We start from the raw sequence: 24,777 nt of genomic DNA, 5'->3' as shown, positions 1-24,777 counted from the left end.
CCCCCCAAGCCCCCCCGCGCGCGTAAGTCGTTACGCGCCATATTAGTTACGCGCCATTGTAGCTGTGTCCCACCTGTGAATAGAGATATATATAAATATATATTTTTAACTACGTAAAACATGCGAATATACAACATTCTTCGCTGTCCCATTGTCTGTGCATAAAAATAGCATTTATATTCCCTGTGTCCCGGTCGTCATTTGTGTCCTAGTGTCCCAGTTTGTATTTTCTCTTTGAGTATACCGGTCGTCATTTATATTCCCTGTGTCCCAATGTCCCGGTTGTCATTTGTGTCCCGGTCTGTAATTTCTATTCAAACAATCCCAGTGTCTCAGTCGTCAATTATATATCCCGCCTGTGCTCCCGGCGTCCCCGTTGTAGTTGTTTCCCTGCGTCCCGGTCGTCATTTATATTCCCCGTCGTGATTTGTGTCCGGGTGTCCCTGTCTGTAATTTGTCTTTGAGGTTCCTGGTCGTCATTTATATTCCCTCTGTGTCGGTCGTCATTTGTGTCCCGGTCTGTAATTTATCTTTGAGTGTTTTTTCTTTTTATTTTTTTAGTTTTTTACATTTTTTCAGTTTTTTTTTTCTTCTTTATTTTTCAGCGTCACTATGAAGTACATATCGCCGAACCTTTGTTTTTTAACTTAAATCTGGTAGGCATTGATGACCTTATCCAAGTCAAAATCCCAAACCCAATTATCATCGCTGTCATTTTCAGTTTTGATATGTTTTGACTCTCGCTTTCCAGGTGGATTTTCATCTAACTGCGCGGTTTTGCGTTCTTTAGCCGCAAGCCTGTTTTCTTGCTGTTCTTGTGATTCCTCGGCACGCTTTCTTTTCTTACTTTCTCTATCAGCTGCAAGCCTGTTTTCTTGCTGTTCTTGTGATTCCTCGGCACGCTTTCTTTACTTACTTTCTCTATCAGCAGCAAGTTTTTTGGCATAGACTCTTTGAGCAGCTTCCTCGGCTGTTGCCATTGTAGGTTCTTCAGTCATTTTACAATTAAACATTTTTCCGTGAACGCATGTCTTAAATATCTTGAATGACGTCACCGTCAAAGCAAAAATGACGACAACTAATTTCATGACGTCAGCCGACACAGAAACATGACGTCACCTGATCCACAGACAGACAGACAACTTATTTATATATATATATATAGATATATATATATATATATATATATATATATATATATATATATATATATATATATATATATATATATATATATATATATATATATATATAATATAAATAAGTTGTGTATGCATGTTTGTTTGTTTGTTGGTTTGCATATGACGTCATTATAAGTATATAAGGCTTTGTATATGACGTCATTATAAGATGACACTACAGACCGGGACACAGGGAATATAAATGACGACCGGGACCCTCAACGAGAAATTACAGACCGGGACACCGCGACACAAATGACGACCGGGACACCGGGACACAGGGAATATAAATGACGACCGGGACACAGGGAATGTTCGATTAGCAATCACCATCAACAAAGCTCAAGGGCAATCATTAGAATAATGAGGTATAGATCTGAATACGGATTGTTTTTTCCATGGACAATTATATGTGGCATGTTCAAGAGTCGGTAAACCTGACAATCGATTTATATGCATAGACAAAAGAATGTTGTATATTCAAAAAAAGCATAAAAAATTTGATTATATTCATTTCTGCTGCGTATTTACAAGTCACACAAACATTTGGGGGGGGGTAGATTTTAAAGCCTCTAAACCCTCCCCAGGATACGGTCTTGGGAGCAGGTCCAAAGGGGTACATGTCTGACTAATTTTAAGACTTATAAATTGGTTTCCAGAAGGTTGGATATTGGTTGCTTTGTGTGTATTCTCTTGGGAAGTCCATGTCAAAACTGGGCAGCTAAATTGCATGGCAGCATAACTTCATTTCATCCAAAATGTCTTATATCTACTTCCGTTTTCATTTGACAACAAGATTATGTTCTGTATAATTTGGAATAAGGATTTTTTCATTGCATTATGACCTCAAGGGTTGTAATATTACCTACGGTCAGGACTGCCAACTGGACAAAAAATCACTAGATTCTTGAAAAATCACTAAATTAGTACAAAAACCACTAGATTATTGAATATAAATCACTAGAATTATAATTGTCTTTATCATTGTAATTAATATTTGTTTTATTTCTTTACCATGTTCTATTCAGGTGGACCTACTGGAAGGGGATAAAATTACCCCTCTAGATGTGAAAACATAAATTTAGATTGATGTTTTTTTTCTCAAGAGAAAATTGCCCTTAACATTTTGGAAAATACCTTTTTGCATTTTTATCCAGAGGGAGAATAGAACAAAATCCTAGCTTCCTCCCTGTATTTTCCTGAGTTGGCACCATTGGCTTATACCCCGATCACTGAAATCGGTTATTGGTGATCTAATCGAAATATTTGTTTTTTCTTTCTAATTTTTTTTCCTTGTCGATTCACAACCTCTGTTTTTTCCCAACAAATATAGAAACTGTTTTCTTTTTACTCTAGTTGAGCTGATATAATTACTGGGACACCAGCGACAATTTTGATAATGGCCCTTTTGTATTTTCATGGAATTTATTTTACTGGAATTATTTTGTATTTTAAAGTAATCTAACCGTACGCACAGCCCCCTAATTTGCAAATATAAAGCCCAAGTTATACAAGTCCAATGCATTCTGCCACCCGTTAGTCTTTGAGGCTATGAAACTGGTTTTCATAGATCGTACATTATCCTTATTATCCGTAGCAAATTATGCTTAGCATACTTTCATCGCCAGATCTATCATCAGGGCCTGTGCGGGTCATGTTAAATCTAAAGGTGTAGTTTTGGAGCCTTTCAACTATGCTAAATAGCTATCTCAAACAACAACCAAATGACTATCTTAAACTTTTTATCGAACAAGTTTTGGGGGAAAATGGAGGTGGGAAGGGGTGGGGCTAGTAGCCGTCCGATTTTCTTGTTCAAATAAAAGAGACACCAAAATTCAATTTCCGTTCAAATGAGCCCTATTCCGATGTTCTAAGACCGTTAGTTTGATATCGCCCCTGACAAAATAAAACAAAGTAGCATCCATCCATGCTTTTTCTTGTGGCTAATAATATAAGATTCAACATTTTTGTAAATAGGTGCTTTAAACTTGTACACCAGGGTTCTCTGATACGCTGAATCCAGTGGTTTGATTTTAATTAAAATTCTTTGACTTTGAGTGGGTGTTCCCTTTCTCTTTCAGGCAAATTTTTGCACTTTCTTAGCCTTTTATGGGTAAAACTAAGCTTAATGAATCTTATATATTTGGAATCAACAGGATAAGCCTATGATAAATCGACTAATATCAAAATACTAAGTTCCATTTTCTTTATCAGTGTTTTTTTTTGGAAAATTTTACTCGATTTATGCCTACCTTCTTATTTTTCAACTCCATTTTTATTTTATTTGCAGATGTAGAGGGTGTATTCATATCCACCATTCACTCTACTTCCAACGGCTCTAATAGAAGAAAATCTAACTAAGAACTAGTAAATCACAAAAAAAACTAAATATGAAGACAAAATTTGACCTGCTCAAATATTGTAAATTAGGAAATATAGAACATTTTTGCAATTTTTGGATTAAATATGCTTGCCTGTTATCTTGATGATAACGCTCTGTGGTCTATTTCTGATATGGACATATGGTGGGATATCGGAAGTTTCAAGGTGGTGTATTTCCATTAATCCTAATCTGGACCATATTAAGAACTGTATTGAATCACTGTTTTGTGTGTTTTTTTTTAATTAGCTTTTTTGTATGATTTACTCGATTGAATCGTGAATCTACGCGCTATATCGTGAAAAACAACAAGATTTAGGGAAAATTCACTAGTTTTAGAACAAAAATCACAATAAATCACTAGCTAGAAGAAAATCACTAGGTAACATACAAATCACTAAAAATGGTGATAAATCATAGAGGTAGCAACCCTGGCTACAGTTCTATCACTTGGCAAAGTCCTCGAAGTGCTTGGCACACTTTCGTTTTTTGGCATGGCGACCCTCGTTAGCAAACTAGAATTTCTATTTTGATCACCTGTAAACACACACCTAAGGATTGTTTTTGAATTTGGACTGTAGCCACCTTACCCCGCCTCCCCAAACCAAAAAGTGGCTATGCCAATCATTAAAGTGAGAGAGAACATATTAAATAATCAACCAAAAGTTTGAACCTCAGATTAACTAGTCTTGACACCTGGAACGATCCACCTTTTTCGCGGTATAAGCAATTTGTCATTTTTTCCTTCTTCTCGGAACTATTATGAAGGTGATTGTGTAGATGCGGAAAGTCCCTGGGGGATGTTTGAGTGAGAAAAGTCAGTTCCTCTACATAGCACGCTAAGCATCTTGTATAAAGATAGTATCGGGCCACCTTTAGGCGGTCGAATCTTACTCGGCTAGTAATGAGAAAATGCTTAGTTTTATGGCATTGATCATAAAATAACATGTGGCAGAAACATTTGTTAAATTCCGTGAGTGACGTGTCAGTCGTGTTCTAACTACAAGTATGAAAGAATTGTGTGGTTTTTCTAAGTTAAATAAAAATGTTTGCTATATTTCACTCTACACGTAAATCCTCTGTTATTGCTGCTATTGGAATATCTGATGCTAAACAGGGTAGAGTCTCTCCTGTTCTCAATTCCAGTGGAATTGGTACTTACCCATTTCAACAACTTAACTCAACATGTCTCTCACAGGAAATGGTAAGTGTAGCCTATTACCGCAATTAAGTTTGATTTAGTTGCTGCGACCATCTCTTGAGCTCTGTGCCCTTTGCTTTCCATCTAGCTTTTGAGCCTTTGTCCAATATAATGTCCTTGCTTCTGTACTGCTTCTTTCTTCCAGTGTTGCAACGCATAGTGATTTATAACTATTCCTAGTGATTTTTTATATTGCCTTAACAAAAAAAAAAAATAATAATAAATCAGGACATAAATCACTAGATTGTTGAATAAAATCGCTAAATCATCCAAAAAGCGACTAAAATCTAATGATTTTTCTCAACGGATGGCAACCCTGCTCTTTCATTGCTTCTGGTCAAACAACTTCTGGTAACAAACTGTAAGTAAGGAGCGACCTGGCTCAATAATAACCGAAACTCTGAAAAATGGAACAGTTTTGGAACATGTCATTGGAAAAGGATACCAATAAATGCATCATTAGAATCAGATTTTTATGCTAACTTCAAATATATAAGTTTCATTAAGTTTAATCCTACCCATCAAAAGTTACGAGCCTGAGAATATTTGCATTATTTTCGAAAAAAGGGGGAAACTCCCCCTAAAAGTCACGGAGTCTTAATTAAAATTTCACCATCAGATTCAGCATACCAAAGGATCCCATCGCAGAGGTTTAAGTTCCTATCTGCAAAAATGTGGAATTTTGTATTTTTTGTCAGAAAAAATATCAGGGATTAGTGTTCATTTGTTTGTTGTTTTTTTTTTGTTTTTGTTTTTTTTCTTCCCAGGGGTGATCGTATCGACCCAGTCGTCATAGAATATTGCAAGAGGGCTCATTAGAACGGAAATTAAAAGTTCTAGTGCCCTTTTTAAGTGACCAAAAAGAGAGGGTAACTAGGCCCCCTCCCACGCTCATATTTTCCCAAAGTCACCCGATCAGAATTTCTAGATAGCCATATTGTTCAGCATAGTCGAAAAATCTAATAGATATGTCTTTCAGGATGACTTAATCCCCCACAGCCCCAGGTGAAGGGCTGCAAGTTGTGAACTTTGCCCATTGTTTACATACAATATTGGTTAGTGGGAAGTATACAGACGTTTTCATGTGGAATTTCTTCTGGGGGAAGGTCAGGGGGAGAAGGTTACGTGGGATGATCTTTCCATCGAGGAATTTTTCATGGAGGAAGAGAATTTTCCATGAAGGGGCGCTGGATGTTTCAGCGTTATTTGACTTGACTTTGACTTTTATTTACATAAAAAACAAGAGCAAAGAGCCAAGAGGTCATATGGTATGAGCTCTAACAAAATTCTAAAAATCCATAGATTGATTTAAAAGGAAAATCAGAGGCTTAATGTCGATTGGGATTTAAAATAAGAGCTCTGAGTCACAATGTCCTTCTAAATATCAAATTTCATTAAGATCTGATCACCCCCTCGTAAGTTATAAATACCTCATTTTTTTCTAATTTCTCCTCTCCCTTTAGCCCCCCAGATGGCCGAATCTGAGAAAACGACTTTATCAAGTCAATTTGTGCCGCTCCCTGACACGCCTACCAATTTTCATCGTCCTAGCACGTCCAGAAGCACCAAACTCGCCAAAGCACTGAACCCCTCCCCCCAACTCCCCCAAAGAGAGTGAATCCAGTACGGTTACGTCAATCACGTATCTACGACATTTGCTTATTCTATCCACCAAGCTTCATCCCGATTCCTCCACTCTATGCGTTTTCCAAGATTTCTGTTTCCCTCCTCCAACCCCCTTTGTCCCTGGATCCAATTCGAGTCGAAAATGGAGCATCTGAGACATAAGATCCTTCTATATATCCAGTTTCATTAAGATCCGATCACCTATTCGTAAGATAAAAATACCCCAATTTTCACGTTTTCCAAGAATTCTGGTTTCCCCCTCCAACTCCTCCCAATGTCACAGGATCTGGTCGGAATTTAAAATAAGAGCTTCAAAGCACAAGATCCTTCTAAATGTCAAATTTCATTAAGATCTGATCACCCGTTCGTAATTTACAAATACCTAACTTTTCCGAATTACACCCCCCCCCCAACTCCACCAAAGAGAGTGGATCCAGTCCGGTTACGTCAGTCACGTATCTTAGACTTGTTTCTATTCCTCCCTTCCAGTTTTATCCTGATCTCTCCTCTTTAAGTATTTTCTAAGATTCCTCCCCCAACTGGCCTTCCAGTGACGCTGGATCCAGTTGAGATTTAAAATAAGTGATCTGAGTTACGAGGTCCTTCTAAATATGAAGTTTTTTGAAGAACTGATCACTCCTTCGTAAGTTGAAAATACGTAATTTTTTCTAATTTTTCAGAAGTAACCCCCCCCCCAATTCTCCCAAATAGAGCGGATCCGTTCCAATTATGTCAATCACGTATCTAAGACTTCTCCTTATTTTTCCCACCAAGTTTCATCCCAATCCCTCCACTCTAAGCGTTTTCCATGATTTTAGGTCCCCCCAAACTCCCCCAATGTCACCAGATCCGGTCAGAACTTAAAATAAGAGCTTTGAGACACGATATCCTTCTAAATATCAAATTTTATTGAGATCCGATCACCCGTTCGTAAGTTAAAAATACCTCATTTTTTCTATATTTTTTTTAATTAATCCCCCCCCCAACTGTCCCAAAGAGAGCGGATCCGTTCCGGTTATTTCAATCATGTATCTAGGACTTTCGCTTATTTTTACCACCAAGTTTCATCCCGATGCCTCCACTCTAAGGGTTTTCCAAGATTTTAGGTTCCCCCTCCCAAATCCCCCCCCAGTGTCAACAGATCCGGTCGGGATTTAAACTAAGAGCTCTGAGACTCGATATCCCTCCAAACATCAAATTTCATTAAGATCTGATCAAAAAATATAATTAAAAATACTTCATTTTTCTTGTTTTTTCCGAATTAACCGGCCACCCACTCCCCCCCCCCCCCAGATGGTCAAATTGGGAAAACGACTATTTCTAATTTAATCTGGTCCGGTCCCTGATACGCTTGCCATAATTTCATCGTCCTAGCTTACCTGTAAGTTCCTAAAGTAGCAAAATCGGGACCGACAGAATTTGCGATCGCTATATGTCACTTGGTTAATACCAAGTGCCATAATAAAAATATAAACTATTACAGATATAAATCACTACGCTATGGAAAAAAAATTGCTAACGCCTAGTGATTAACTATATAAACATTCCTAAAGGCATCGTAAATTAATAACAATAATAATAATAATAATAAACCTTATAATAATAATAATATTCCTAAAAGCATCCTAGACTAATTGAAATTATAATAAAAAAAAAAGAAAAAAGAGAAAAAAAGACAATCGTCTTCTCTTAACCACCCCCAGGGCAACAACCACCATCCAAATACCTCGTCAATGCCTCGCTCTTTATGCTAAAGTTTTTTTTAGTACTTTCAAAGGAGCTATGTATTCTAATAAAACCTTTTGCGATTCAGGGGACATTCTTAAAGAATTGGCACAAAATTCGAACTTAAGTATAAAAAGAGCGAGGCATTGACAGTTGGCGAAACCCCTCATATACGTAATAATTTCCGTTCGTTTTAAGTTTTAATGTTGCTCCTTACTTTTAGCTGAAAAACATGTTTTTTATATTTAATATACAAAAAGCATTGTGCTAGTTTGAAATCCCTCTTGTGTAGCTGGATGCTTACCTTTGATATTGTATTCTTGCATGTTTAGCAGTTAATAATGATGTTGAATGTATGTTACGTGTTTACTACGTTACTAGACGACCGTACTGTTGATTTGCAAAAAAAAAGTTTGTTTTACATGATTCTTAGAAATGGTCGTTTTAAGGGTCAAGTTAAAATTCTTCGATCAGTTCTTTTGCTTAACTGCTTTAAATAAAAATCAGGTTGTCTGGATAATTACTTTGGTACTTCCATGTTAGCCAGTACACACTTGAAAAGTGAAGTTAGGTTAATCATAATGAAATATATGATACTAAATTATAATGATGTGTAATGACAATGAAAATATAATGATTAAGTAAATGATGAAAATGTAATACTTCAGTTACAAAACTGTCGAAACCACGAAAAAGAACTATGGAAAGAGGGTTGCTCAGAACGCATTATATTAAATACGTAACCCAACCAAAATGCCAACTCTCTGTATTAAATATTTAATTAAAATATAGTTACTATGTATTTTATTCCAGTGAAACTAAGCTAATTATCTCCGAATAGAGAAATGTCAACCGGTGTCTAGGTAAATACGGTATTCAAACCGTAAGTAGACTAAATAAAATAGAAGGAGAGAGGGTAAAACTCTAGGGGTCTGACGCATTCCCCCCAGAAAATTCCTAGCCCTTGAAAATTCCCTTCTCCCAACAATTCCTCGCTAGAGAATTCTCCCCAAATGTAAAATTGAGCAGTCAAATGGAAATTAAGACAAATCAAAAGAATGAAGAAAAGAAGGGATTATGGAAAGTCTAGCTATATTCCAAAATTTAAGGTGCAGAATCAAACAGTTGTGGTGTAACGAATGTAAGAAGCAACTCGGACCAAAATTAACCAAACGTCTAAAAAAAGGAAATTTGATAACAATTCAAATTATCAAAATCTTGTTTTTTAGCTGATTTCAAATATATGGAGTTCATTAAATTTAGCTTAGCATATCAAGCGCCACGAGCGTGGGAAAATTTGTCTGATTTTCGAAAAATGTGAGTGATCTTAACAAAATCACACCATTAGATTCAGCATATTAGAAAGCCCTATTGTGGAGGTTTCAAGCTTGTATCTATAAAAATGTGGAATTTTCCTATTTTCCCCCAGAAGAAAGATCTCGGATTCGTATTTATTTATTTTTTTTTTTTTTAGAACCATCTGATCGATGGTTCCAAAATGTCGGAGATGGCTCATTCAAACGGGAAATAAAAGTGCTAGGCCATTAGCCTATAAAGTGACCATGTACTTGGTTCTGACCTAGAGCTTGATTCATTGTAATTTAAATTAAATTGAAAAAAAATAATGCTCCTTAAAGGTAGCCTACTTCAGACAGGAAGACCTTATGGTGTACGCCTAGTGGACGTGTTCTTGATCACATGGGATGAACTGGTGTCATATACTACAGCTATTGGCAAGAGCGTCACTTATGGGTTGAGGGGGGAGGCTCCCCCTCCCAGTATTTTAACCCATTCAGATAAAGAATTTAGGTCAGTAAAAAAGTGGTGCGAAGTGCCACTATTTTACTGGCCCATTATTTTTTTTATTATTATTATTTGGGTAAATGGGCTGACGAAAATAATATGACGCAAAATCAATGAAAGTAAATCATTCTCAGTTGAAAAGAACAAAAATGAAGTAATTCAATGGCAATACCACCCAAATCAGATCAGTCGATAAAAATGACCAGATAAGCTGTAAGATCCCTCCCTCCACGTCCCAAACACTATCGCTAGTGATGCCTGTGGTCAGTTCCAGACCAAGTCCAGGTGAAGTGATTGATCGTACTTCTTAGTCCCCCTCTGTTATCTCTGCGCACTTCCGTCATATTGCAACTCTTATATTGTTGCCACTAATTTCATGTTTTCAAACCTTTTTATGGCACTTGGTATTAACCAAGTGACATATAGCAATCGCAAATTCTGTCGGTCTGTCTGTCGGTCCCGGTTTTGCTACTTTAGGCGCTTCCAGGTAAGCTAGGACGATGAAATTAGGCAGGCATATCAGGGATTGGACCAGATTAAATTAGAAATAGTCTTTTTCCCGATTTGACCATCTGGGCGCGAGTGGGGGGCCTGTTAATTCGGAAAAATCGAAAAAATGAAGTATTTTTAACTTACGAACGGTTAATCAGATCTTAATGAAATTTGATGTTTGGAAGGATATCGTATCTCAGAGCTGTTATTTCAAATCCCGACCGGATCTGGTGACATTGGGGAGGAAGTTGGGAGGAGGAAACCTAATATATTGGAAAACACTTGGAGTGGAGGATTCGGGATGAAACTTGGTGGAAAAAATAAACACAAGTCATAGATACATGATTGACATAACCGGAACGGATCCGCTCTCTTTGGGGGGGGGGTAATTCTGAAAAATTAGAAAAAATGACGTATTTTTAACTTACGAAGGAGTGATCGGATCTTCATGAAACTTCATATTTAGAAGGACCTCGATACTCGGATCTCTTATTTTAAATCTCAACCGGATCCAGCGTCATTGGGGGGGGGGGCAGTTGCGGGGACCGGAAATCTTAGAAAATACTTAAAGCGGAGAGATCAGGATGAAACTGGATGGGAAGAATAAAAACCTGTCTAAGATACGTGACTGACATAACCGGACCGGATCTGCTCTCTTTGGTGGAGTTGGGGGGGGGGGTAACTCGGAAAAATAAGGCATTTGTAACTTACGAATGGGTGACCAGATCTTAACGAAATTTGATGTTTAGAAGGATCTTGTGCTTTAAAGCTCTAATTTTGGATTCCAACCAGATCCTGCGACATTGGGGGGGGGGAGTTGGAGGGGGAAACCGGAATTCTTGGAAAACGTGAAAATTTGGGTATTTTTATCTTACGAATAGGTGATCGGATCTTATTGAAACTTGATATATATAAAAGGATCTTATGTCTCAGATGCTCCATTTTCGACTCGAATTGGATAAGGGGACATAGGAGGTTGGAGGAGGGAAACAGAAATTTTGGAAAACGCTTAGAATGGAGGGATCGGGATGAAACTTGATGGGAAGAATAAGCACAAGTTCTAGATACGTGATTGACACAATTGGAACGAATCCGTTGACTTTGGAGGAGCTGGGGGGTGCTAATTTGGAAAAATTAGAAAAATTGAGGTATTTTTAGCTTAAGAACGGATGACCGGATCTTAGTGAAATTTTTTTTTAGAAGAAATTCATGTCTCAGAGCTCTTATTTCAAATCCCGACCAGATCTGTTGACATTGGGGGGAGTTGGAGGGGGAAATTTTGGAAAACGCTTGGAGTGGAGGAATCGGGATGTAGCTTGGTGGATAGAATAAGCAAATGTCCTTGATACGTGATTGACATAACTGTACTGGATTTGCTCTCTTTGGGGGAGTTGGGGGAGGGGCTCAGTGATTTTGCGAGTTTGGTGCTTCTGGACGTGCTAGGACGATGAAAATTGGTAGGCGTGTCTGGGAGCTGCACAAATTGACTTGATAAAGTCGTTTTCCCAGATTCGACTATCTTGGGGGCTAAAGGGAGAGGAAAAATTAGGTATTTATATCTTACGAGTGGGTGATCGGATCTTAATGAATTTTGATATTTAGAAGGATATCGTGACTCAGAGCTCTTATTTTAAATCCTGACCGGCATTAAGCCTCTGATTTTCCTTTTAAATCAATCTATTGATTCTTAGAATTTGGTTAGAGCTCATACCATATGAGCTCTTAGCTTTTGTTAAATAATATAAGCAGGAAGTAAAATGAAACTGTTCTAGGAAGTTTCTATGGAAGACATGGTCGTATAAACTTTGAAGGAGGATCGTTCGGTAAAAATATTAAGCATAGTGCGTCATTGGCGCTTCACTGAAAACTGTATGTGTCTTGTAAAGTCTCGGAAAGAACCAATAAAATTAAAAAGAATATTTGATATATAATGATTTTAATTCCTGAAAGCTCATTAGGTCAATATTTTATTTCACTGTAATTTTAATTTTATTTTCAATGTTGTAATTAGTACGTAAGAAAATATTTGTAATATAATTCATTTTCAGTAAAGCGCCAATGACGCCATTAGCTTTATAATTTTACCGTTTGGGCAGGAGGCAGTAGACAAACTCTTTTTCGAAGTGGTTTTTGTTCGTTTTATGCTTGATCTGCACAGTTTAAGTTTTAGTCGTTTTAAGATTTATTCATTCATTTATATTAGTACCTGTTGTATGTTTATTTGCTATGATTCTTTATTTAATTTCTGGTCATTTTGAGTTTGAATTATTTATATATATTTTTTTTCAATCTTAATTTTAATATGGCCTTTGCTTTTCTTTGATTTTTCGGAGTTTTTTTTTTAATTAATTCGTAAGAAAGGCCCATAGGATATCAATTATAACGGTAACACCTAGAATGTTTGCTATGGTTTTAGATGGTTCAAATTCGATCCGATGGATGTTGTCGCTTATATTCCTCTGCAACTATAATCTTTAGGTCGCAGTTGCTGCGTTGCTTCATGGGGTGGCGGCTGTGCTTGCCTTGTTTGAATATCATTCCAGTACTATCATCTTTATACCATCCTTATTATTAGAATTCATGGAAGTATTTTAAATATTTCACTGAGACTATAGAGTGGTTTACTATAGAGACATGGCATAATTTCGGGAGTGGGGATTTATGAAAATAGACTAGTAAGACCAATTAACCTAGTTGAGAGAAGTAGAACATTTTTCTTAAATTCTGTTTTTATCTTTTATTGATTACGGCCGCCGAATGATATATATAGACGAAATATCTATTTTTTTAAACTCTGTTCCAGAAGTCGTATCATTTCGCTACGCTATGGAAAGGAAATGAGGATTTTGGCAATTTCTGTGCTAAGATTGTTACTGTACTAGGGGGTAAAAATCAAAGAAAACACTTATTTAGTGAATTTATTTGTAATTTGTTAATACACATTTTATGTTTCTTTTAAACTTTTGGGATTGGCCATGGCCCTCACCCAATAGTGACGTCCCTGAAAATAAACTTTTAATTGTCAGATTAATGGGAATATCGTCGTGTAGCTGCTAATGTTATAATGTAAAATTTTATAATCAACTTCGAGTTGCGATAATTTCAGCTTTCACAAATATTGTTTTTCGACTTTCTTTTTTTTTTATTAACCTTTTTTGTTTTCTTATTTTGTGAATTGCCTTAGGAGTCTACTAACTATAATTTAAAATGGTGAAAGTGAACTTACATTACGATAGTCAGTAAAACCATAAATAACGTCATTGACATTATAATCTACGTATTGTTATTGTGTAGTTTGGAATAAGGTACCAAATCAATATATAAACGCGCTAAAACGTGCTTTGCATCATTTGTCAAAGTAAGATGCACATAGAAATCGCTGACTGTCAAAGAAGTGCCAACAAATTCGGGAAAACATGGGATTTGGTGGAGGGGAGCTGGCCAGTCCCTCCTGTGTACGTGTTTGATCATAAAAGGTTTCAGAGATATTCAAAGAGACTAGATCTAAGAGACATCTATGACAGAATTTTTTGGAAAAATCAAGAGACATTTTGCAGAAAAATTCGGGAATAGATTGGAAAGATAAAAGAAAATACGATAAAAGAGAAAAAAAGTGAAGATGAAATTTGAGGAGATATATCTCCAAAATGTTTGAAAAGTTTAATTTAATTTTTTTTTTCTTCTAGTTTTGGTCGCTGTGGTCTTGGCTTCCTATAAGGATAACTGTGTATCAGCCTACGCTTTTGTTTACGTCAGAAGAGCATGGTTACAGTCTTACGACTCTTTTTACTAAAGTCGAAAACCATAGTCCAACCGTTATTATTATCAAGACTTCTATGGGTGAGGTAAGAATACTTGGAAAAGTTGGCTTATAAATAACTATGTCAAATAATAGCATATAGAAAAGTGTTTCTTAACTAGGAATTTCCGGAATCTTAGAAGTTGTTTCAAAGAAGTTGACGAGTGGTACAGCAATAAAGTGTGAACTATGATGGAACCGCTTCAACTCGGACGATAAAATATAAAAAAGCTATTTATTCTAAATAGGTCCCTTGGAACCTCTTCTTTATTCAAGGCCTCCTCAAAGCTAAAAATTCTTTGAAACGATGCCAGAAAATAAACCCAGAAGATAGCATTGTCACAAGCCAGTGTATATGAAGGAACGGGGGGGTTATAACTTTTACTGGCTGCCTAGACTTTTTGGTGGGAGCGTTCGATTGTCGTTTTAATGCTATTGCCTATTTGGAGGATGCAGCAGTTCAAAGGCACTCTTTTACATGCAATAGCTTTGGTCCTTTGGTTTTATTAGAAGCGTATCAAAATCGAATAGAACATTTTGAACGGTTTCTTCTCTAGCCATGATTGTGGCAAATGGGGGTATTGCAATTGAAGCTTCGTGGGTCCATGGTAAATGAGTCCATTTTGCGTACTATGAGTCCTTTGTAATGAGTCCTTTGTACTATGGTCAAAATGCTTTGTGGACTTTTACCTTTGCACATTTATAATGAAACTTCCTTATAACGAGGGACATCTCCCAAAATGAAACCTATCTGTTGACTAAAATGGTAATTAGTGTGTTTTTAAGAGTTCAATTTGGCCAACTCCACATTAAGGAAAAAAAATTGCATATTCTATGTACTCTATTCGAAGACATAAGCAAATACATGAAAATGTTAAGTTTTTTTCCCGTGATGATTTTTCAATAAAGAAAAAATTCAGTAATGCGTTTTAATGCAGTACTAGAAAAAACGCTGGGCTTTTTTTGTCACTTTTTCCCCTTTTCATCTTATTTAGTTTTGTTGAGCGGTTTGTGTCTTTGCTATGCCTAGCATTATGGAAGTAATAATGTGCTGCAGCTTTAAGCCCCGCGAACCACTAATAAGCACTCCTATTCCCTCCTGTTTAAAGCTCTGATTTTGTATCTCTTATGAAATCTCGCAATATTTCTGGACGTTTCTTAGAGCCTCAAAGTTTTCTAGGAGGATAATCTTTGGCCATTCTGAAGAAATTTCCATGCTCCTTTAGGATACGCACGCGTACATAAGTTCAAGTCCCTATATTCTTAAAAAGTATTCGTCTGTCTTATCGAAAACTATATGAATAATCCTTTTTGCAGGTCTTTGGAGCTTACTGCTCATCTCCATGGAGGAAGCGAAATGAAAAGGCCGCATTTGGGAGCAAGCAAGGATATTTTGGAACTGGTGAAACATTTGTGTTTACTCTTCTCCCAGAAATGAATAAATACCCTTGGGTGGGGATTGAAGGGAGTACTAGCAATGATTCCAAGGGCACTGGCCTCTTCATGGCTGCTGACAATTATATGCTTGTTATCGGTGGGGGGTAAGTTTTTATATTTTTTTTTTGTATTACTCCAACTTTTTAAAATACCGCAATGGTAAGTAATGCAACGGTTGTAATGTTTGCAACTAAACGGATTGGAAAATCATCCTCAAATCTTTTTATTTTATTTGAAAAAAACTGAAGTTGTAGTTCTCCTTGTTGACCAAGGAGTTGTTTTTACTGGGAAACCTTGAATGAACTCATCATAAATTTGATACATCATCTTTATGAAAGGGTCAGGTTTTGAAATACAAGTAAACTGTAGGCTACAATTGGTGGTGTTTTGCTAGCGATAAGTTTCATGCTCTTTGGGTAGTTATGCATACATTAACTAAAGTGATTGGCAATGTATAAAAACCTTTTTAATGAGAAAATTTATTCCGTTGTCGAAAAAAAAACATTAAAAAAACAGAACAATAGGGCTATACTTCCACGTAAATCAATATCATGATAATTAATCCTTGAGAATTAAGAGACCATCGTATTCACGAACCCAAATAGTTTTCTCAATAGCCTCAGATGCTGTTATTGATAATAAAATATTGATAAAAATAAAATTGTGCAATTTTAGTTTTAAGTTATATAGTTGGATAGAAAACGATGGTTAGTTTTGTGTTTAAAAAAAAAGGCAAGTGGAAAAGTAAGGGAAAGCAAGTGGAAAAGTAAGGAAAAGCAAGTGGAAAAGTAAGGAAAAGCAAGTGGAAAAGTAAGGGAAAGCAAGTGTAAAAGTAAGGAAAAGCAGGTAAGGAAAAGCAAGTGGAAAAGTAAGGGAAAGCAAGTAAGGAAAAGCAAGTGAAAAAGTAAGGAAAAGCAAGTGGAAAAGTAAGGGAAAGCAAGTAAGGAAAAGCAAGTGGAAAAGTAAGGAAAAGCAAGTAAGGAAAAGCAAGTGGAAAAGTAAGGAAAAGCAAGTGGAAAAGTAAGGAAAAGCAAGTAAGGAAAAGCAAGTGGAAAAGTAAGGAAAAGTAAGGAAAAGCAAGTGGAAAAGTAAGGGAAAGCAAGTAAGGAAAAGCAAGTGGAAAAGTAAGGAAAAGCAAGTGGAAAAGTAAGGAAAAGCAAGTGGAAAAGCAAGTGGAAAAGTAAGGGAAAGCAAGTAAGGAAAAGCAAGTGGAAAAGTAAGGAAAAGTAAGGGAAAGCAAGTAAGGAAAGGCAAGTGGAAAAGTAAGGAAAAGCAAGTGGAAAAGTAAGGAAAAGCAAGAGGAAAAGTAAGGAAAAGCAAGTGGAAAACTAGGAAAAGCAAGTGGAAAGGCAAGTGGAAAACCGCTCTACAACAGGGTAACATACGATATTATACATATGATGAAACATTTTTAGGTATGTGTTCTGCGTCTGCTCATATAGCAAGACTGAAAAACATATATGCGGCTTCTAACTCAAAACCTACGTGTGGAGTTAGGTTTAACATTTGATTGTCGATTCGGATATTAGTATCCTTTAGTTTTTGGAAGTTTGATGATGCTTCGTAACAAAACCTTGGACTACAGATAAATTAGTAATTTGAGAAATCAACGGTCTGCATGGTGCTTCAAGTTATTTTGGCCATAGAATTACTTGGGTCAAGCAATTATTTTGATATAGCTATTCAATAGGCTTTTTCTCTGTTGCTATATAAACTGCATATATTTGTTTCTTTACATCTGTCTCGGAAGTTTGCCTTCTTCTCTGAGAATTTGTGCTTCTTCCCTACAGTTAACCAGGATATACTTGATGGTAGGAAGTAATGTATTTCCAAGTACCTTGTACTGGACATAATTTTTTTATTCAAAATGAATAGTATGTACCTAAATGTAACTGAGTCAGCTTTTGTATACATCTTGAACGATTTATTTTAAGATACAGGTGATTTGAGCATTTGAAGACGAAATATGACTCTTTCCTGTAAATCTGCGAGTAATTAATTTGTGTGTGGTGGGGCGGACCTTGCTGGATCGAGTCTCAGGCCTCAAAGGCCAATTGCCGCCACGCCTTTGGTTTCTGAGTAACACATCACTAACCCCCATCCCAAGTCTGGACCTGGCTCTAGGATTAAAACCTGCAACCCGAAGGGTAAAGGCTTATGAATCCAGTTTTCCATCCACTGGTCGAGGTTGGCCGGTAGCAGGTAATAGATCAGCATGTTGTTACTTTAGCTACCTCGTTCAAATTTCACCACACTTATCCCAATCTTAACATAGTATTGGTTATGAAGGTATTGGCTAAATAAATAGTTTTCATTTAAAAAATATTGAATGTTAGAAAAACTTTGAGACAACTTGTTTTATGCTTTGTAGTAACAGTTTCTAATTAACTACCTAACAGTTTCAAGATGTCCTAATTTTGTTCATGTTATGAGTTGAATTTAGCGAGAAAGAAGTTTCTTTTCACTTAATCAGCACTATAAGTTTAACTGCGCTTATTTATTATTTCTTTTTATAGAAATGGCCAAGCTATCTACATTGATGCAGATCTACGCTTTGGAAACACGGACACGTGCTTGACCTTCAACAATCGACCTTTATGTCCAACTAAGGATTTTGAAATTCAAGTCATCGAAGTCATCGGCTTTGTCGGCTGCGAGACCCCATAAAATCTGTGTTTTCTTTTATAGTCTATTCCCTTTTTACAAGGCCGTATCAAAGGGGGGTTAGGAGGATTAACCCCCCCCCCCAAAAAAAAAAAAAAAAATCTTGCATACGACCCTGCCCTTGTGTTTAAGTTTTTGAGGATATCCCAGACCAAAAATATATGTTAGGCAAATAGTTGAACTTTTAGCAGGTATGCCGTACAAAATTAAAACACAACTTTTTAAAGAACAGATTCTTTATTTTTAAATCAATAAAAAAAAGTTGTACATATTCTGCTTTGTACAAGCCTAAAAGAAAGATGTATCGATTTTGTAAACGTAATAGATCAACGCAGCTGAGCAGGTAACAACGCCTAGAAAATCTGCTTAAAAATAAAAAAAAAGTACATAGTGTTTCGATTTTGGACGATAGATCTATATTAAGAACAGCTTGATACTGAAGACTTTATATTACAAGACTCTAGATAATGTTAGTTTCTGTGCTAGGCTGCGTATTCACTTTGCTTTTTCAGGCAATGGTGGCCGAGTGATGTCGAAACGAGCAACCAATCAGGTTGGTCAAATCAACAGGACCATATTGGTCCCACTCCGTCATGGGACGCATTAATTTGGAATAAAAATAATAATAATCTATTTGAACCCAGTATACATACAAAAATGTACCTAGAGGAGTAAAAAACTTTCATAATGGCACCATAAAAATACATGGGGAGCAAAAAACGAGTTATAAAGCCAGCCAATTGTTTGTTTTGTCGAATAGAACTTTAACTCCAGAAAAACGTCCATAGGACTTTCTCAACTTCTCTCTCAACAAATTTATTGTTAGTGACCTTGTTGCTCGAATCGAGGTCCCGAATGCAAGTCCAAGGTACTTGAGAGACGCAATGGCAAAACTTGAATCAGGACCAACCTGAATTTTTGATTCGGGAGAGTGATGACAACCAAAAACGAGAAATTGAGTTTTAGCAGAAGCGACTGACAGCTCGGTGTCAGACAACCTGGCATAAAGGCTGCTCACAGCAGCCTGCAGTGATTGCAAATTATTAGACAGCAGAAGAATGGTTCAGAAGTCTTTTGGCCAGCTTTACCTGAAATAGGCAAATGATGAAACGGCTGTATACTTGCGTTATATCTTTTCATCAACGTTTCCATTCTTCCGATAGGAACCGCAATGCCATCTGTGAAACTTTTAAACGAAATATATCAGTAACAAAAGTACATGTAGCTACAATACATTTTGAGAGGGCAATTCCACTCGTAAAATTGTATTCAAAATACTTTGAGATTTTCTTTTAATTTACACCCTACATAGACCAATATTTTTAGTAGAGGAACTGATTCGAGCGATGGGGTCTCTTCTTTCGGTCCTCGCATTGCTAATTTCGATAGCCGCTTATCAATTATTTCTATCTATGTACACCTAAGCTTGAGAATCGAAGTATCGAATTTAATGACATTAAGGGTCTAGTAATATAAGGTTTTCATCTGGCATCAATGACTATAGGCATTTAAGTGTTTAGCTTGAGAAACTTTCAATAACTTGGCTCGAGGTATTGTCACTTTAACGTGTTACAGTTTGTTTTTTTTTTACCTCTGCCCTTATTGGTACCATATTAGTGAGGTTAAATGAAAAAGAGAGACTAGGAATGTTGGTTGTCCCATACCAAGGGAAAGCATCTTTAAAAAACAGTTTTAGAAAAGGGTTGTCCTAATAAACAATAGACTATTTCAGACCATGGCATATGTGTCCTCTTCTAAATATATACTGAAAAGGTATTCTGACCTAACTTTTGAGGGATGTTTTAGCATTTGTACCTTAACCTTCTTCCATGACAAGATCAGTCTATTTGATGAATTGATGTGATGCTTCGAAAGAACATTGATAGTATTATTTGTATCTGAAATTGATGCCTGATTAGGCTGGTTCCAGATATTTGGGATTATAATCGTAATATCACCTAAGTGAAATTTTCAATTGTCTCCTTGTAGGACAATATTGAAATACCGTGCGAATTTTTGAGAATCTTAGTAGCAAAGCAACATTTTGTGGTACAACAGTTTGTGGAAATGAGATGGATCTTGCATCAATATTACTCATTTTCACACAGGAGAAAGCAAGAAGTGATAATCCAGTCGTGAAGAATTTTGGACGGGAAAAAAAATGTAATTTGTGGCAGTCATTTCGTCTGAAATCCATTGAAAATTGTATTTTCCTGCTTCAAGTTGATTAAGATCAGGCACTTTATTTTAAATGTCTAATATCTAAGAGAAACTCTGTAACAAAAAGGATTCGAGAAAAGGGAAAAATATCATAAGATTTTATTTGTAGTGATGTTGTGATCACATGTTGCTTTCTTTAATTTATTGGATGATTGTTTCCTTTTATTATATATTTGTCTTTCTGAACTAATTTTACATGCATGTTTGTAATTTAGTTAGCTTTTTTTTACCCAAGTTCACTAGCCTTTACATTTGAGATTTCTTCTTTTTTTTTTTTTTTTTTTTTATTAATGAAGTTTGAATTTGGTCGCTTTTTTTCCTTAGCATCATTTCATGTCTATATTTAGCAGCTGTTATTGAGTTATATTCCTATGTAATTATTCTCAACGATGCTATATTGTTTTCTGCTACAGTTTTCCCATCATTTTTCTTTCGCATGATTAATGAAAAACTTTCCAGATAAATTTTGTCAAACAGATAATAATTCATCGTTTAATAGAATATATTTTTGGAGTTATCATTGATTTTTTTTTAGTCTAATCGTCGTACCCATAAAACAAAGTTGCCTACACTTTTACCAAAAATAACCTGGTTTGCGGATGCCTTTTCAGGCGAATGCCTTTTCAGGCGAATGCCTTTTCATTCGCTTCATGAAAAGCAGGCGACTCGGCAATGAATGGAAAAGGAACAATATGATAATACATACTATAGCTGACGAAATGAAGTTTGGCGTGTCTTTATTAATTGGAATAATATATTTGGACTAAGTGCAGAATACGGGGGCTGACCGGTCGGCAGTTCCCCTTTTATCGTGGAAAAATTGTAAGTGCAAAATAAAAGATTATGCTTAGAAAAAGATTTTCCCAAGGAATTCCCCCCCCCAAAAAAAAAGAAAAATGTAACATAGAAATTCGGTTTTAACTTATCTGTTTTTGTGAATACTTTCAAAATCTTAGTCTTGCTCTTTGCTAAAACTGCTAATGACTCAGATATGCCCTTTCGCTTCGAATAAAACATTATTATCACTTAGGAGAACGTTTAGAAAATTATTAACATTTAGACCATCTGATCCAACCCTCAAAAATGCATAAAAATTGTTTCTATCCATTTTTGTTTAGTTTTTATGAGTCAAACATTTCTTGGAGATCTAACCTCCTCCCCTGGATACGGCGTTTCTCAACACCTATTTCTCAGTAAAATATTTAAACCGACGGATAGAATAATATAAACTGCAACACTTTTTTGCACTTCATGTACTTTCTTAAGTCGTCTGTAAGAAGTCAGTACTTTTTTTATATCAAATATATACAATATCGGCATATGTAATGTACATTTCAATATTTTTCTAATACTATTTTTTTCATCGGTGTAATATTTGCGGAATACAACAATATTAATTACACAGAAACTTAAAAATAGCACTTTTTTTCTTTCTTTTTTTTAAGTCTTTATCAGTTAAAAATAGCTTTTACCCCAAGACTGTTGCAATAAATATTAAATAAACTGAAAAAGGCTAGAATAGGGAAATGTATTGACAATATACTCTTATGATAAACACTATTTCTACTACTACTACTAATTACTCACTGCAGCACCAAGCCGCCTGAAGCCAACACAGCTACGCACGCTCCTCCAACCTAATCTATTTAAAGCCTCCCTCTTTACACCCTCCCAGGAAGTTCCCATTTCCTCTAAATCTTTATTTATGACATCCTCCCAACCCAGACAAGGACGACCTGCTTTCCGTGTAGCCCCAGATGGTTGGCCAAAAAGGACAATCTTCAGTAATCTGTCATCCTTCATCCGTAGAACGTGGCCTAGCCATCTCAACCTTTCTTTCATTATAGCCCTAGAAAGCGGGATTGAACCACATTTTTCATACAACTTACTGTTTGAAATACAGTCAACCAGCCGGGTACCCAGAACAATCCGTAGGCAGTTTCTCTGGAAATCATCTAGTAAATTTTCATCTACTTTTCTGAGTGCCCATGCTTCAGAGCCCTGTTTGACCACTGTCATCACTATAGCTTCCAATATTCTAATCTTGGTTTGCAGACTAATCTTTCTATTCTTCCAAACTTTTTTATACCCATGTGGAAATCTGTGGTTTCAGGTCTCTGTGAGTTAATTTTCATAAGCAAATGACAATCAATCGATTCAGCAAAAAATGCGATCCAGAAATGTATAAAAATTAGTTACCGTTTAATCCCTTTTCTCCTTATTATAAAGACAGAGCGACATTCCTAACGCCATTTACATTCTACCTAGGATAGGAGCTACTCATGACGCGTATTCTTCAGTGCAGAATTCCAGCCAAATATTACAAATAATTTATCTATCAGTGCTAAAATCTAATAAAAGCCAAGAGAGTTTAGGAGAGTTACCAACACTCCTTCCTCTTTCATGTCCTTATGATAATAACTGTAGGTTTCACTTGCATATTTGCATGGAAATGAAGAATGTATATTACGAGTAATTCGACTGCCTATTAGTCTTTTGAAAAATTTCAAATCTCAAAAATACGTTTGGAGGCCAGGGGTTTTTTAATGATTTGATTTGTTGAACTTCCGTAAATGCGTAAAAGTGAACCATTTTCTGGAACTCGTCTGACATAGTGGGTAACTTGTGTTCCATATAACGGCGGGAGAATACAAGCCATCATTTTTCACAACCCCGCTCTCCCCTCGCCCTTCCTGAAACCTTTTAATATAAGGATTTTGATAAGTGATAAAGTTAAGGCTGGACTTCTGTTGAACCGTCAAATATGAGTTATTTAAATAAATTTTTATTTCTTTCTTTACGTTTTGCATGATAAAGCTAAATCAAACGTATTTAATGATATGGAGGATTCAGACAGATTGGGCGCTAACAAATGCAAACTTAGGTGGCTGACAAGATTTTCTATGGGGCATTTCACTTATTTTAGAGACTTGACAGGATTCGCCCCGGGGTGCAAAGTCAAAAGCATACCTTACGCTATTGTTTCTATAGAAAATATTGCGATTTCAGGGTATTGATTGGTATCCGCTCAAGAGCACCCGGTATGCTAAAGCAGTATCGAGTTTATTGGTGATCTCCCTAATTTCGTTCAAATGAAAAGACAAAATCAACTATCATAAATTTCCAGGGATTTGACTCTATCCATTCACCATTTCTATGCCAAAAACTTCTCATATTACACTAACATTTAATTAACACGAGAAGAAATTACTTTCAATAAAAAAAAATATTTTCTTTTTTCGAACTTCCAAACTTATGGACTCATCCGTTTGTCAAAAAACATCTATGGCAGAAGAAAAAATATGTGTGGTATTTCTACATAAGTCAGTTCCTGTAAAGCTAAGGACAGTCAACATTATTTTCTTAAGCTGCACGTCCTAATAACTTGCTTTTCAAATAAAATCGTTTATTAATAAAAGCGTGCTATTAATGTTCTCCTAGTGTGTATATCTGTGTGGTTCTGGAGAAGCTAAATTTTCTGTGAATACAATTGTATTTAATCTAGATCTGAAATATGAGTGGAGATTTAACGTTGTGGTTTTTAATTATATCAAACCGAAGGATTGTTTTGCTTATTTATTGTTGTGTCTAGTCTCGTTTTGTTGTATATTTGCTTCGTTGTAAAGATGATTTATATTCATTAAAGCTATGTTATGTGGTACCACAACATTGTTATGAATAGGTTTGAAATTTGAGGCATTTCTTAACGGAACAAGTGGGCTTTTTTCCAGAGTTCATGAGGCATTCAAACCATTTTTACCAGCCCCGCAAAAAGCTTAGATTTTTTCTAATGTTACTTCTCTTTTTGTTCTCAATAGTTTCTACAGAATCAGGAAAAGGAGAAACTAACCAAGAATATTGGAAAGGAGTCTGTGGAAGAGCTTAGAAAAAGAGAACTGGTTGCCTCATTCTTAGAAGCCTTCATCCCTTGTTTCAAGTTGTGTTCTTCAAAATGACAAACGCATAGGTACTCAACCATCTCTGCATACTTTAAAGCGGAACGCCTAGAAAAGAGCTGGGTCCTTGGTAACAAAAAACTTGGATATTAGTAAGAGCTTCGTACTTCAGATTTAAACTGAAAAATATTAAGGTACTTTTAGTGTTTAAGGTGGGTATAGGGGGGGGGTATTTTTATGCCCCTGGTAATTCCAGCCTTGTAAGTCGAATACTCTCGACGGTCCATAAAATTGGTTTCTGAGAAAGAAGTAAATAACATTACGAGTCAGTAAAAAACTTCATAATAAGTAAT

At 36.1% G+C, this 24,777-nt stretch overlaps 1 protein-coding gene across 6 annotated transcripts in view; it reads left to right on the top strand.

The window, feature by feature from the left end:
- The window catches only part of LOC136037206 (GTPase-activating protein skywalker-like), a 102,144-nt gene extending 77,955 nt beyond the window's left edge, over positions 1–24,189 (top strand). For 4 of the 6 annotated variants that reach the window (XM_065719790.1, XM_065719789.1, XM_065719786.1 and 1 more), the window contains exons 9-12: positions 4,679–4,765; positions 14,095–14,253; positions 15,525–15,748; positions 18,161–24,189. In XM_065719790.1, the coding sequence (XP_065575862.1) occupies positions 4,679–4,765; positions 14,095–14,253; positions 15,525–15,748; positions 18,161–18,311 (621 nt within the window). In that variant the 3' untranslated portion in view covers positions 18,312–24,189. The remainder of the gene's footprint in view (positions 1–4,678; positions 4,766–14,094; positions 14,254–15,524; positions 15,749–18,160) is intronic. The other 2 variants (XM_065719791.1, XM_065719788.1) reach the window with 1 other exon arrangement.
- Positions 24,190–24,777: the final 588 nt, after the last annotated feature.

Source organism: Artemia franciscana, chromosome 16 (assembly GCF_032884065.1).
Source record: "Artemia franciscana chromosome 16, ASM3288406v1, whole genome shotgun sequence".
NCBI lineage: Eukaryota > Metazoa > Arthropoda > Branchiopoda > Anostraca > Artemiidae > Artemia > Artemia franciscana.
Note: the sequence above shows the minus strand (reverse complement) of the source record. Positions and strands in the feature narration are given on the sequence as shown.